This window comes from Vigna radiata, chromosome 9 (genome assembly GCF_000741045.1).
Source record: "Vigna radiata var. radiata cultivar VC1973A chromosome 9, Vradiata_ver6, whole genome shotgun sequence".
In the NCBI taxonomy this organism is placed as follows: domain Eukaryota; kingdom Viridiplantae; phylum Streptophyta; class Magnoliopsida; order Fabales; family Fabaceae; genus Vigna; species Vigna radiata.
Genome location: NC_028359.1, coordinates 8,770,388 through 8,782,581, shown reverse-complemented (window position 1 = coordinate 8,782,581; position 12,194 = coordinate 8,770,388). Strand labels below are relative to the sequence as shown.

The 12,194-nt window shown below is 32.7% G+C and overlaps 2 protein-coding genes across 2 annotated transcripts; both read left to right on the top strand.

Moving 5' to 3' along the window:
* Positions 1 to 1,898: 1,898 nt before the first annotated feature.
* Positions 1,899 to 3,909, top strand: LOC106773549 (60S ribosomal protein L10). Its single transcript, XM_014660240.2, has 4 exons — positions 1,899 to 1,971; positions 2,311 to 2,812; positions 3,396 to 3,477; positions 3,695 to 3,909. The coding sequence occupies exons 1-4, from the start codon at positions 1,962 to 1,964 to the stop codon at positions 3,764 to 3,766; spliced, it is 666 nt and encodes a 221-aa protein (XP_014515726.1). The 5' UTR covers positions 1,899 to 1,961; the 3' UTR covers positions 3,767 to 3,909.
* Positions 3,910 to 8,324: 4,415 nt separating this feature from the next.
* LOC106773726 (receptor like protein kinase S.2-like) lies at positions 8,325 to 11,158 on the top strand. The gene has a single exon (XM_014660470.2). The coding sequence runs from the start codon at positions 8,466 to 8,468 to the stop codon at positions 10,992 to 10,994; it is 2,529 nt and encodes an 842-aa protein (XP_014515956.1). The 5' UTR covers positions 8,325 to 8,465; the 3' UTR covers positions 10,995 to 11,158.
* The last annotated feature ends 1,036 nt before the right edge of the window (positions 11,159 to 12,194 follow it).

Below are 12,194 nucleotides of genomic sequence, written 5' to 3'. Positions count from 1 at the left end.
TATATATATTTTGCAATATGTGGGGGATTGTTATAATTTTTTAATATAATATTGCAAAATATCTATTTTTGAACATTATTAAAAATAACAATTTTCTAAGAGATATTTTAGGTCATGGGCCTGATCCACTTTCGACACTACAAAACACCAAGTTGACTCTTTCTCTTTAGTTTTATTCTTAGTTTTCATTCTCTCCTACTCTCTTCTGAGTTTTTCATTTTCTTTCTTCCTCTCTTCTAAAAATTATTCTGGGTATAAACTCTATCAGAGTTTCTTGCTAGTTCTCTAATCCTCGAATATTTTCGAGAAGTTCCTGTTGTATCTTGGGGGACTTGCGCAATACATCGCGGATAAGTCCTTAAGAACAGTGATCTACACGCCTCAGAAAATTGCGGTATGAGATTTTGTAAACATTTTAACAACATCCCTAAAAGGTTGTCAGTTGAATCGTCAATTTGCAGAGGGATTTTTTCTAGGATGAACAGTTTCTTTCTTCGCAAAATTGGTCTCCCTCTACTTTTTTGAACAACACTGTGCTCCGTCATTGTAAGTTTCTACACCTCATTTATCTTCTTAAACTCATCGTTCAACGTTGTTTTTATATGTTGGTGACATGTTAGTTACCGACTCTAATATGGATGAAATTAATATATTGAAGGCACAATTGTCTAAAGAGTTAATCAATAGGAACATATATGATGGTTCTCTAATATTATCTCAATAGAAACTATATTAGGAAAGTGCAAGATGCCAAGATCTCAAGTACATCTTTGGAAGTTCACTTTAACATCAACAAAGTGCAATCACCTAAAACAGATTAAGACAAGGCATAAATGGCCAAGATTCCTTATGCATCTCTAGTTGATAGCTTAATGTATGCAAAGGTATGCATTAGACCAATCATTGCTTATATAATGGGAGTAGTTAGCAAATTCATGTCTAATCTAGGAAGGAAACATTAAGAAGTTGTCAAGTGGTTGCTACACTACCTGAAAAGGTACTTCTAAAACTTCATTATGTTATTTTGGAAGGATAATTTGATGCACATTTGGTAGGTTGTTCAGACACGAGAAATAATACTACAAGATTTGTTTTCATAGAAGGTGGCACAATAGTTAGTTGGACGTCTCGACTTCAAAAAAGCAGAGTACATGGTTTTTTAAAAGAATGTAAGGAAATTGTTTGATTGAAGAATTTTCTTGAGGAATTGGATAAGGAACAGTGTGACCGTGCTTTCTATTTTGATAGTCATAGAAGTTAAAACTTTGCGTAGCTTTAATTGGCCTTCATGGTTAATTGTTGAGAAGGTATCACACTAGTTTGAAGGTGTTACAATTTTAAGGTTTACTAGATTTACTTTGGAGTGCAATTGATGTGATCATTCTTCAAGTGAAAGATTTTTTAGTACGTGAAGTCTAAAAGATTTATAGGGTCTAACCTATTTCCTTGTTCTTCTTTTTATAAATACACAAGTAATTGTAAACTTAATTTATCAATCAAAAATATCATCTAGTGTAATCAAAACGCAAGTCATTTTAATTAATGTATCCTACAATGAATAATTCATACCAGGATTAAATGCTACTAAAAGAGTATATTTTAAATTGTTTTTTAGTCATTAATAATATCCCGTACTTACTATTTGCACCCATATAATTTTAAAACTCTTCATTCTAACATATATATATATATATATATATATATATATATATATATATATATATTAAATAATTAGTTTAAAATATTTTCAAAATTTTTATCGCAAAAAAGTTCTAAATTATATAGTATAGTAATTATAGAGGTGCAAGAAGTAAAAGTCGAGCCTAAATAGAAAAGCCCAATTTTAATTTTTTATTAAGAATGTAACACTAAGCCCATTTTTGCTTTTGTATAAAATAAATAAAACCCTCTTTCTTCTTCATTTTCTAGGGTTAGTTTCTGCCTCACCCCAAAGCGTAGCCATGGGTAGAAGTAAGCGCTCACTACCTAACCTTTTCCTTTCATGCAATTTTTTTTTTTTTTCGTTCACTTCGGTTAATGAAATTTTTGAATTTTTTTCCTAAGAAAACGGGTTATGTTTCTTATGTGATGTTAAGTTGTGGGTTCTGCAAATTGAATGCAAATCCAAGTTTTTTTTACGAATTAGAATTAACCTTAGAATGTGTGAATTCATTGTATTGGAACATTAGTTTTCTGTTCTGTCTCAAAATGTGTCTCACGTTTTGTTTTGTATGTGTGCATTTGTTTTTGTATTGTGATTGTGGAACTAGATGTGATAATCATGAATGGTTGTTATGGTGCTTTATTCAGGACCAGCAAGATGTTATCGTCAAATTAAGAACAAACCCTACCCAAAATCGCGGTTTTGCCGTGGTGTTCCTGATCCTAAGATCAGGATTTACGATGTTGGCATGAAGAAAAAAGGTGTTGATGAATTTCCCTTCTGTGTGCATTTGGTTAGTTGGGAGAAGGAGAATGTTTCTAGTGAGGCCCTTGAGGCTGCTAGGATTGCGTGCAACAAGTACATGGCAAAATTTGCTGGGAAGGATGCATTCCACTTGAGGGTTAGGGTTCATCCCTTCCATGTTCTTAGGATCAACAAAATGCTTTCGTGTGCCGGAGCTGATAGGCTCCAGACCGGCATGAGAGGTGCCTTTGGAAAGCCACAGGGTACTTGTGCTAGAGTGGCTATTGGCCAGGTCTTGCTCTCTGTCCGCTGCAAGGACAGCAACAGTCACCATGCACAAGAGGCCCTCCGCCGTGCTAAATTCAAGTTCCCTGGCCGCCAAAAGATTATAGTTAGCAGGAAGTGGTATGTATCTGGAGACATGGCTGCTGATTCATTAACAGTTGTTGAATTTGAATTGTGAAAAGTATAGTTATCAGAATCCTCTGATTCACAATTGAATGAAATTTGACTACCTGCTAATTTATATCATAGTATGAATCTTGAATGAATTTGTATTGTGCAGTACATGGACGAATCTGTGATTTGTATGCAATTCACTTGATTCATTTACTTTTATAAATTGCCATGAACAAAAGATGAAGAAAGGTGAGCTTAAATTGTGAAAGGAAGAGGAATTGAAAGAACACTGGTGAATGTATCCTGTTTGATTGTTCCACCACTTCCTTTTGTTACCCTTTTAATGCATGTTCTCTATTTATCTATTTTAATCATATTGCTTTTATTCTTTTTAAGATAGGGGTTTTACAGACTCAAACATGACTAATAGTTCTGTATGACTTCTGCTTAAATTGTTTTTGTCTATTTCTAGTTTACATTGGACATTATATATAATCTATATGGATATATCTGAAGTAATTATTATATTGTTATCAACAATTCACAATTTGAGTATCAATTTAACTCTAGGTTTTAAATTCTTGTTTAGGGGGTTCACCAAGTTTAACCGCACAGACTATTTGAAGTTCAAGTCAGAGAACAGGATTATGCCTGATGGTGTCAATGCCAAGGTAATGTGAAGTTGCTTGATAATGCAATGTGCTGTGATTGACACTGTATATCTGGTAGATTTTATCATGCTGAGAATGTTATTACATGATTACTTTGATCTTAGGGATTGCGTCGAATTGTGTTTCTGAATGAGATTTTCCTTGTATCGTAAATTAGTTATTATTAGTGCACGCAATGGTCCTTCTGAGTTAAATGTTCTGTTTTGTGATTTTGCAGCTTCTTGGGTGCCATGGACCATTGGCTAATCGCCAACCAGGAAGAGCCTTTTTGTCCAGTGCTACTGCCTAGACTGTTTGTTACTCAGAAATATTACTCTGAATCATATTTGTTTTGCAATAGTGGATTTGTGTTTGTGTTTTCTGCACTTGTTTTGCTGGAACTACCTTAAATGGATACTATTAATATTATATTTCGTTATGGTTCATGTTCTATTCCTACTCTTATGATAAAATAGATTAAAGTAAAGTTCGACATCTTGGGCCTAGGGACATGTTCACCGTTCACACTTAAGACTTAAAGGTTCAAAATAAGTGATTAAGTCATCTCATTACTGAATTCAAGATCGCTTCTAGGCTTACCTAGGTCGATTTATAAGTATATTCATACCAATTCTGGAAAGATACTTGGTTCCCAAAAGAATAAGTGTTTAACACAGAGATTGCCTCTAGGCCGACCTAGGTCGATCTAAAAACATTAATGCCAATTCTTAAAAGACATTTGTTAGAAAACATGAATACTCTAATTCGAGATTACTTAAACTTTGAAACAGAACATCTGAAACACAAGAATCCAAAAATCATGAAACAAAGGATCAATACTATTCATTCTATTATTATCTTTCATGAACTATTTGTTATTGAACTATTTTTATGAAGAACTGTTTGTAATGCTTGAGTTGTTTAGAAGACTTAGGTATTGATTCAGTTATTCAGAGGACTTAGTTATTGATTTAGTTATTGTTCTCAAATTTCGGTGCTTTGGTTCATAGCAAAAAGAACTTGTTTGACAAAAGAACCAAATTGGAGTCAAATGAAACATCAGCCCCCCTTATGATGGAGAGTACCAACAACATTGACGGTTGTTAACAAGGGATGTTTAAAAACATGGTAATCCTATTTGCATCAATGTGTTCAAACAAGCATAAATGAATTTCAAAATCATGCATGGGTAACCGTTATAGGAAAAAAATAATAAATAAGCATAAATTGGTTTTGTTTATTAGTTTATCTTGCCCCTAGAGATTTTTCACAAGTGAGGTAAGATATCATTTGGGATCAATATTGTTTAGTTGGAAGATAAGTAAAACATTGTCAAGAATTGAATTGAATACAAGCATTGTCTGGATTTTGAATTCGACCATTAACTTGTGTCCAACTTTGCATGGAAAATAGTTATATTTCATTGTCATTGTCTTTCAATAGAAGTAGTTTTCTATGAAAACCACATTAAATCATCATTGTCTTCCCATTGAATAGTAGTAGTAATTTTCTATCATTGTCATTATAGTAAATAAGTTATGAAAATATCCTGAATCAAGTTATCTTAAGTATCATTGTTAGGAAATATTTGTGGTTTAAGATTAGTAATAATAAAAAGAACAAATGAATAAAGAAATAACACCAAGAACTTTTAATATAAAAAAAAAAAACGGAAACATTCCATTTCTTCATAATTCAAAAGAAAGCTTCATTTCATGTATCATTAATCCCCAATTGCTTCTTTTAATTAAGTTTTAATTTTATTATAAATTTAGGTATTTGTAATTAAGTCTTTATTAAAGTTTTAGTTACTTTAAATTAAGTCTTTATTAAAGTTTTTGTTTATTGGATATTTGAATTTTTTATGTTTTTCAATTATGTATCTGTCATTTGTTTATTTTCTTTTGTTATTTGGGTGTCATTTTCTTAATTGTCTTTACATATTAATAAATGCAAGATTTTTATATTAATTACAAAATATCACTTTTTTTTTCAATAAAAATGAATATTATATAACAAGATAATGATCATATAAACAATAGAAACTTAATGCATGATTGTATTGTGGTTGAAATTTCAGTTGGTGGAAGCAGGTTAAGTAAACTAAACTGCTAGTTGTGGTGGTTTGGTTGGTATGATTCTATTCTGATATTAGGTAAGTGTGTACTCAGGTTGGCCTAAGTTCACTAATCAAAGAAGTTGGCCTAAATTCAACCAAATGATTCTTTAATTGTTCAATTCACAGCAATTAAATAACACTTTTGTAAGCACTAAACAAATATTATCTCCTTTTCATATCATTATTTTAATTTCTATTTATTTTTATCCCAAAATGATTGATCCTTATAATTTCAAATCTTATTGATGTTTTGTTAAATTAGTTACTCTCTAAAGTAGCTGCAGATCTTAAGAATGATAGAACTTCGACTCTTCAAAATACTTTTTGTATATTTATATATATATATTTTTTTTTGTACATTTATAAAGAAGTTTTGTTACTTCAAAAATATTTGTTGAAGATTAAACTAGACGTAGGTGAGTTTAATTAGGTTGATTTACCTAATACTAATAAAAATATTTAATCTTTATTTTTTTATCATTTATTTGAGTGGTTAAATTCGGACCACTCAAGATTGATTAGGAAGACTAAAAGTGATTATAATACTCTATGTATATCATGAGTGGTTTGAACTTGATTGAGGGAGACTGGACGTGGCTTATGATTAATTAAACTACTATAAAATGTTTGTGCTATTATTTTTTCTGTTTAAAACATTTTCCTAAACGTTTGCTTTAAAACACAAATGTTTAACTACTATTGCATCGTTTAACCCCTCACCCAATAACTTACAATATCCTAACCAGGAAACTCTTCTCAACTTGCAAGATGTTCTATCTATAGAAAAAGAACAAAAAAAATGGTTGAAACTCAACTTATGTTGAACAACTGATCAATCCAAATTGAAGAATTCATTACAAAGATCATTCATATGGTATTGATTCTCCCATTAGATGAGAAGAGAGAAAAAACTTTTATAAAAAAACTCTAAAAAAATAATTTATATATATATATATATATATATATATAATGTATTTTAAAATAATAAAATTTATTTAATAAAATAATTATTTATATTAAAACTTTTTATTATTAAAATAATAGAATATCCTGTATTTAAATCAGTCTTACTTCTAAAATATTATTCTTTTTAGTTATTTACACTATAATCTTTATCATATGTCATGCCTAAAAAAAAGTAAAAATGAAATAGATCTCTTTCAATAAGTTTTCTTTCGCATGTACACTTAAGGATTGAATTATTGTAAACATAATCACATATAAGAAATAGTTATGTACCAACTACATCGATATGGTTAGGGTTTTTGTTTTGATATCAAAATAATGAACCTAAGTTTTTCTTATATATATATATATATATATATATATATATATATATATATATATATATATATGACAAAAGCATAGTTTTTCATTTGACTGAGACATTCTTTGGCATGTAGCCAACATCGTTGATTTTCATTCATATTTTTCAATTTTCATGGTTTCTATTTACTTTTACTTTTACCAAGAAATATCTTTCTTCTTAGGTAAGAGAAGAGCACGTTAATTATCTTCTAGAATAATAATTTTTAATGATTAAATTGAAGAAAAGATGATTAACCATTAAGTTAGTGAGTTATCTTTTCCATGCTAACCATTAAGTTATGCATTTATTTACTTTCGACACGTAAAAGTGACCGAATCATATTTGTTTTTCTTAGTAAACCAAAACAACATGGAAAAAAAAAAGTAATTAATTAAATTAATTTGCTTTAAAAATATTTTTTTTCAAAACACTTCAGAAAAAAATATATATTTTCCTTAATTTAAAACAGACACATATATACGACAGCTTAGTTTTTCCAATAATTACGCAAACAAGATCAACAGTTTCAATGAAAAACTAAACGTGAAAGCAGATATCTCAACAACCTCGAGTTCTTAACTAAAAAAAAACTCAAAGTACGATTTTTTTTTTTTTTTTGATTATTTATTCATTGCTGTATTTTTTTTATTTAATATATGGGAAATAAAAAAGCTTCTGTACTTGTTTTTTTTTTTGAAGAACTGACAATGACTTTCGTTGACATAAAGCCAAAACTATGTTAGTTTTTTCTGTTGCTTCATCATTTTCTTAGGAAGTTTTCTTTCTTCTTTCTATCAACTTTTACTTTTCATATGAGTAATACAGGAAAAACTCTTTTTAATAATTTCTTTTATAACAATAGTCCGTTGTTTTTATATATTAACTAATAAAATAATAAAATAGTATCACGTAATATATTAGTGCAGCGAAGCGAAGGGAAACGTAAAAAATTTGTGATTATAGGCCGCAATTGGAATCGCGGTCAAAAGGTCTGTAAATAGATCGTGATTGTAGTAGAAACCGCAACCAAAACCTTTTTTTTTTAAAAAAAAAAATTGTTTTCTTATACGCTGTTGTTCGAACCGCAGTAAAAAAACCAAGAATAAATCACGATTCATACCTTCTACCTTTGTCACATATCACATTGCTTCATCGTTAATCAAGTGTTCCAAAACCAGTTCAAGTCAGTTTGATCTACTTGTTAAATAAGCTTTATAATCCCTGCATGATTCTTCAAGAACTTGAATTTTAACTTTGAAACTATAGAAAGTAAAACTTAATATGAATAACACATGAAATGGACAGTGATATAATACAAAAGAATAATGATTTTGGAGACGTCATATCAGAGGTGGTGGTAGGTTCCAATTTGGCAAATGGTTGCACTCAATTCAACCGTGCAAACTTAACGCGTTGAATAAATCCATTAACAATGGCATTGCCATCATCGTCAAATACCCAAACTTCAACATCTTTTTCCACACAGCATTAGCACTAATGCCATTCATTGCAATCTCCATGTCCTAGCTAATTGCTTATGCTTTCAACATCCATTTTCTCACAACAAACACAACACAAAATATGCAGCTTACACACCTGTGCCTTGTCATGCCCTCAGACTATGATAAACTAGAGCCACTTCATGCAACCCCACCAAAACAGAAAAAAGTTAAGGCCAAAAAGGACTTCCAAGGGGCATGTGGAGGCCATGTTGTTGCTACCCTTCAAGGTTCCTTAACAAGGTTGTGTGAATCAAAGTGGTGGAGTCTATGCCAAGATGGTGCAAGAGAAAGCAAGCAGATCAAGGCCTCGTCTTGTGTGTTTCATGATATGGAGGGTGTGCAACTCTCTTCAAAGATTGGAAGGGACAGCAACAATCCAAGGATTTTCAGCTATGCTGAGCTGTACATAGGGTCAAGGGGTTTTTCTGAGGAGGAGGTTCTGGGAAGTGGAGGTTTTGGCAAAGTGTACAAAGCTGTCATGCCTAGTGATGGAACAGTGGTGGCTGTGAAGTGTTGCTTGGCAGGGAAAGGTGGCCAGTTTGAGAAGACTTTTGCTGCAGAACTAGCAGCAGTGGCACACCTTCGCCACAAGAACCTTGTTCCCTTGAGGGGTTGGTGTGTTTTTGAGGATCAACTTTACCTTGTGTATGACTACATGCCTAATCTCAGCCTTGACCGGGTGCTGTTTCGGAAGAACTTGAAGGAGGAGCCACTTGGGTGGGTGAGGCGTGGGAAAATTGTGAAGGGTTTGGCATGTGCGTTGCACTATCTGCATGAACAGTTGGAGACTCAGATCATTCACAGGGATGTGAAGACCAGCAATGTGATGCTTGATTCCCATTACAACGCTAGGTTGGGGGACTTTGGCTTGGCAAGGTGGCTTGAGCATGAGCTTGAGTACGAGTATGAGACTAGGAAAGAAGCATCAACATCAAGCAAGTTTGAGCATTTCAGGTTGAGTGAGACCACAAGGATTGGTGGCACAATTGGGTACTTGCCCCCTGAGAGCTTCCAGAGAAGGAGTGTTGCAACCTCAAAATCTGATGTTTTCAGCTTTGGAATCGTTGTGTTGGAGGTGGTGTCTGGAAGGAGAGCCATTGATCTCACGTACCCTGATGAGAAAATCATCTTGGTTGATTGGATCAGAAGACTCAGTGATGAAGGGAGACTCGTTGATGCTGGGGATACAAGGCTGATATACGGTTCCTACAAGGCTTTTGAGATGGAGCATTTGATTCACATAGGCCTCTTGTGCACACTCCATGATCCTGTGTTGAGACCAAGCATGAAGTGGATTGTAGAAGCACTTTCTGATATGTCAAATAAGTTGCCAACACTCCCTTCGTTTCACTCCCATCCTATGTACATCTCTTTGTCTTCTTCATCTGAGACTAGTCCAAGCAGCTCAAAAGGGACTGGCTCTAGCACAGGTACAGAAAGTTCTAGCAATCATTCTAGTTCCATTTCAAAATATGTCACTGCCACAGGAGATACCATATATGTAACAGCTGAAGCTGAACAGAGAAACGGTGGAACTAACTCTTGTAAGAGTAGCAAGAGAACGATGCATAAGCAGGCTTCATTTTCTGTGGTTCAAACACCTAGGGAGATACCATTCAAGGAGATTGTTTCAGCCACAGAGAACTTCTCAGAGTCCAAAAGGGTGGCCGAGTTAGACTTTGGAACTGCTTACCATTGCATCCTAGATGGCCACTGCCATGTCATGGTGAAACGCCTTGGCTTGAAGACATGCCCTGCACTGCGCCAAAGATTTTCCAATGAGCTAAGAAACCTTGCAAAACTTCGCCACAGGAACTTGGTGCAGCTCAGAGGGTGGTGCACTGAGCAAGGAGAGATGCTTGTGGTGTATGATTACTCAGCTAGAAGATTTCTCAGCCACCAACTTCACCATCATGTCAATGGTACTAAAAAGGGTTATTCTGTTCTGAAATGGCATCATAGGTACAACATAGCGAAATCACTTGCATCTGCACTTCTCTATCTGCATGAGGAATGGGATGAACAGGTCATTCACAGGAACATAACCTCTTCAGCAGTGACTCTTGAACCTGACATGACCCCAAGACTAGGTAGTTTTGCTCTGGCTGAGTTTCTTTCAAGGAATGAGCATGGCCATCATGTGATCACCACCAGAAACAAGTCTGTTTGTGGGATTTACGGCTACATGTCACCAGAATATGTAGAATCAGGAGAAGCAACAGTGGCTGCTGATGTTTATAGTTTTGGTGTGGTGGTGCTTGAGATTGTGAGTGGACTTAAAGCTGTGGATTTTAGGCAACCTGAGGTGCTTTTGGTGAAGAAGGTTCATGAATTTGAGATGAGAAAAAGATCACTTGAGGCTCTAGCAGATACAAGACTAAATGGAGAATACAATCACAAGGAGCTAATGAGATTGGTGAGGTTAGGAGTTGCATGCACCCGTTCTGACCCAAAACTAAGACCAAGCACAAGACAGATAGTTAGCATCCTTGATGGAAATGAGAAATTAATCATGGCGGAGAACATGGAGAGCAGGGAAGATTGGAGAGAAAGAAACGCTTGCTCTTTGTCTCTGGTCAAGAGAATCCAAGCTCTAGGAATACAATGAAAAGTTGCACAAGAAAATGAAGGAACAAAATGGACAATGATAGTTTGTAACATAGAAAGCTTGTTTGTAACATAGAGTTGTTTTTAACATTGTATATTTGTTTTCTCTCGATATCGGCTAGATAAAAGATCAATTTATGTATATAATAGATATAAATCTCGTCTTACAAATCCGTTTTACAAGATTAATTTATGTATATAATAGATATAAATCTCGTTTTACGTTTTATACGTTTTATAAGATTGAAGTAGACTTAAATTTTCTTCTTAATATGGTATCAGATTTTTGATTTAGAATCTATTTCAACAAAATTTGATGTTTGTTGGATATATTGTTTCATCTGTTATTAAATCACTGGGGAAACATTCATTTCAGAATTCAAGTCAAGGCATTGAGTACTAGGACTATTATCTCTTGATTGTATGACAAAGATAATGAATGCATCAGCATATATTTCTGCCAAAGCAGGACTTATTCTATACTTTTTGAGTTTCAAGAACATATTGTATACGATTTTGTTATGATAACAATTTCAACAGAGTGGAGGAAAACATTCTGATTTTGTCTAGTTCAAGGCAATACACAGTGAATGAACACAATGTAATATCAAACACTCTTAAGTTGTAAAATTTTGTCATGTTTTCCTTTTATTTTCCTTCACCAAAAATGTGATATAAATGAGCTTGGTCCAATTTGTTTTATTTGCTAAATGTCACACCACTCAATTCTTTGGTCCAAATTTATTTAATTAATTAGGGACCTTTTTGCAATATTACAAACTAGTTAGGGACTAAATTGTGATTATTAAAAATATTCAGGAATTACATTGCAAATAAAAAAGGTGAAGTAGGAACCAATTTACATATATATATGGACTAATTTAAATCTATAAAGTTTCAGGAAGTTATATACAGTTACAAAAAATTCTTTGAGAAATGAATAGAAAAACACTCAATTTCTTATAAGAGTAATATTTGATTAGTTTCTCACTTTCAAACAGTTTATATGTTTTTGTATTATTATTTTAGTTATTCATTTTCATAATTATGTTCAAATACATAGTACGATATTAAAAAATATATATTTAATAAACATTTGAAGAAATGTAAATGTATTAATGTAAAGGTGATGAAACATTAATGTTATACTAGTATTAAAATCTTGTATAAATATAGAAAAATATATTTTAACACACTTAAA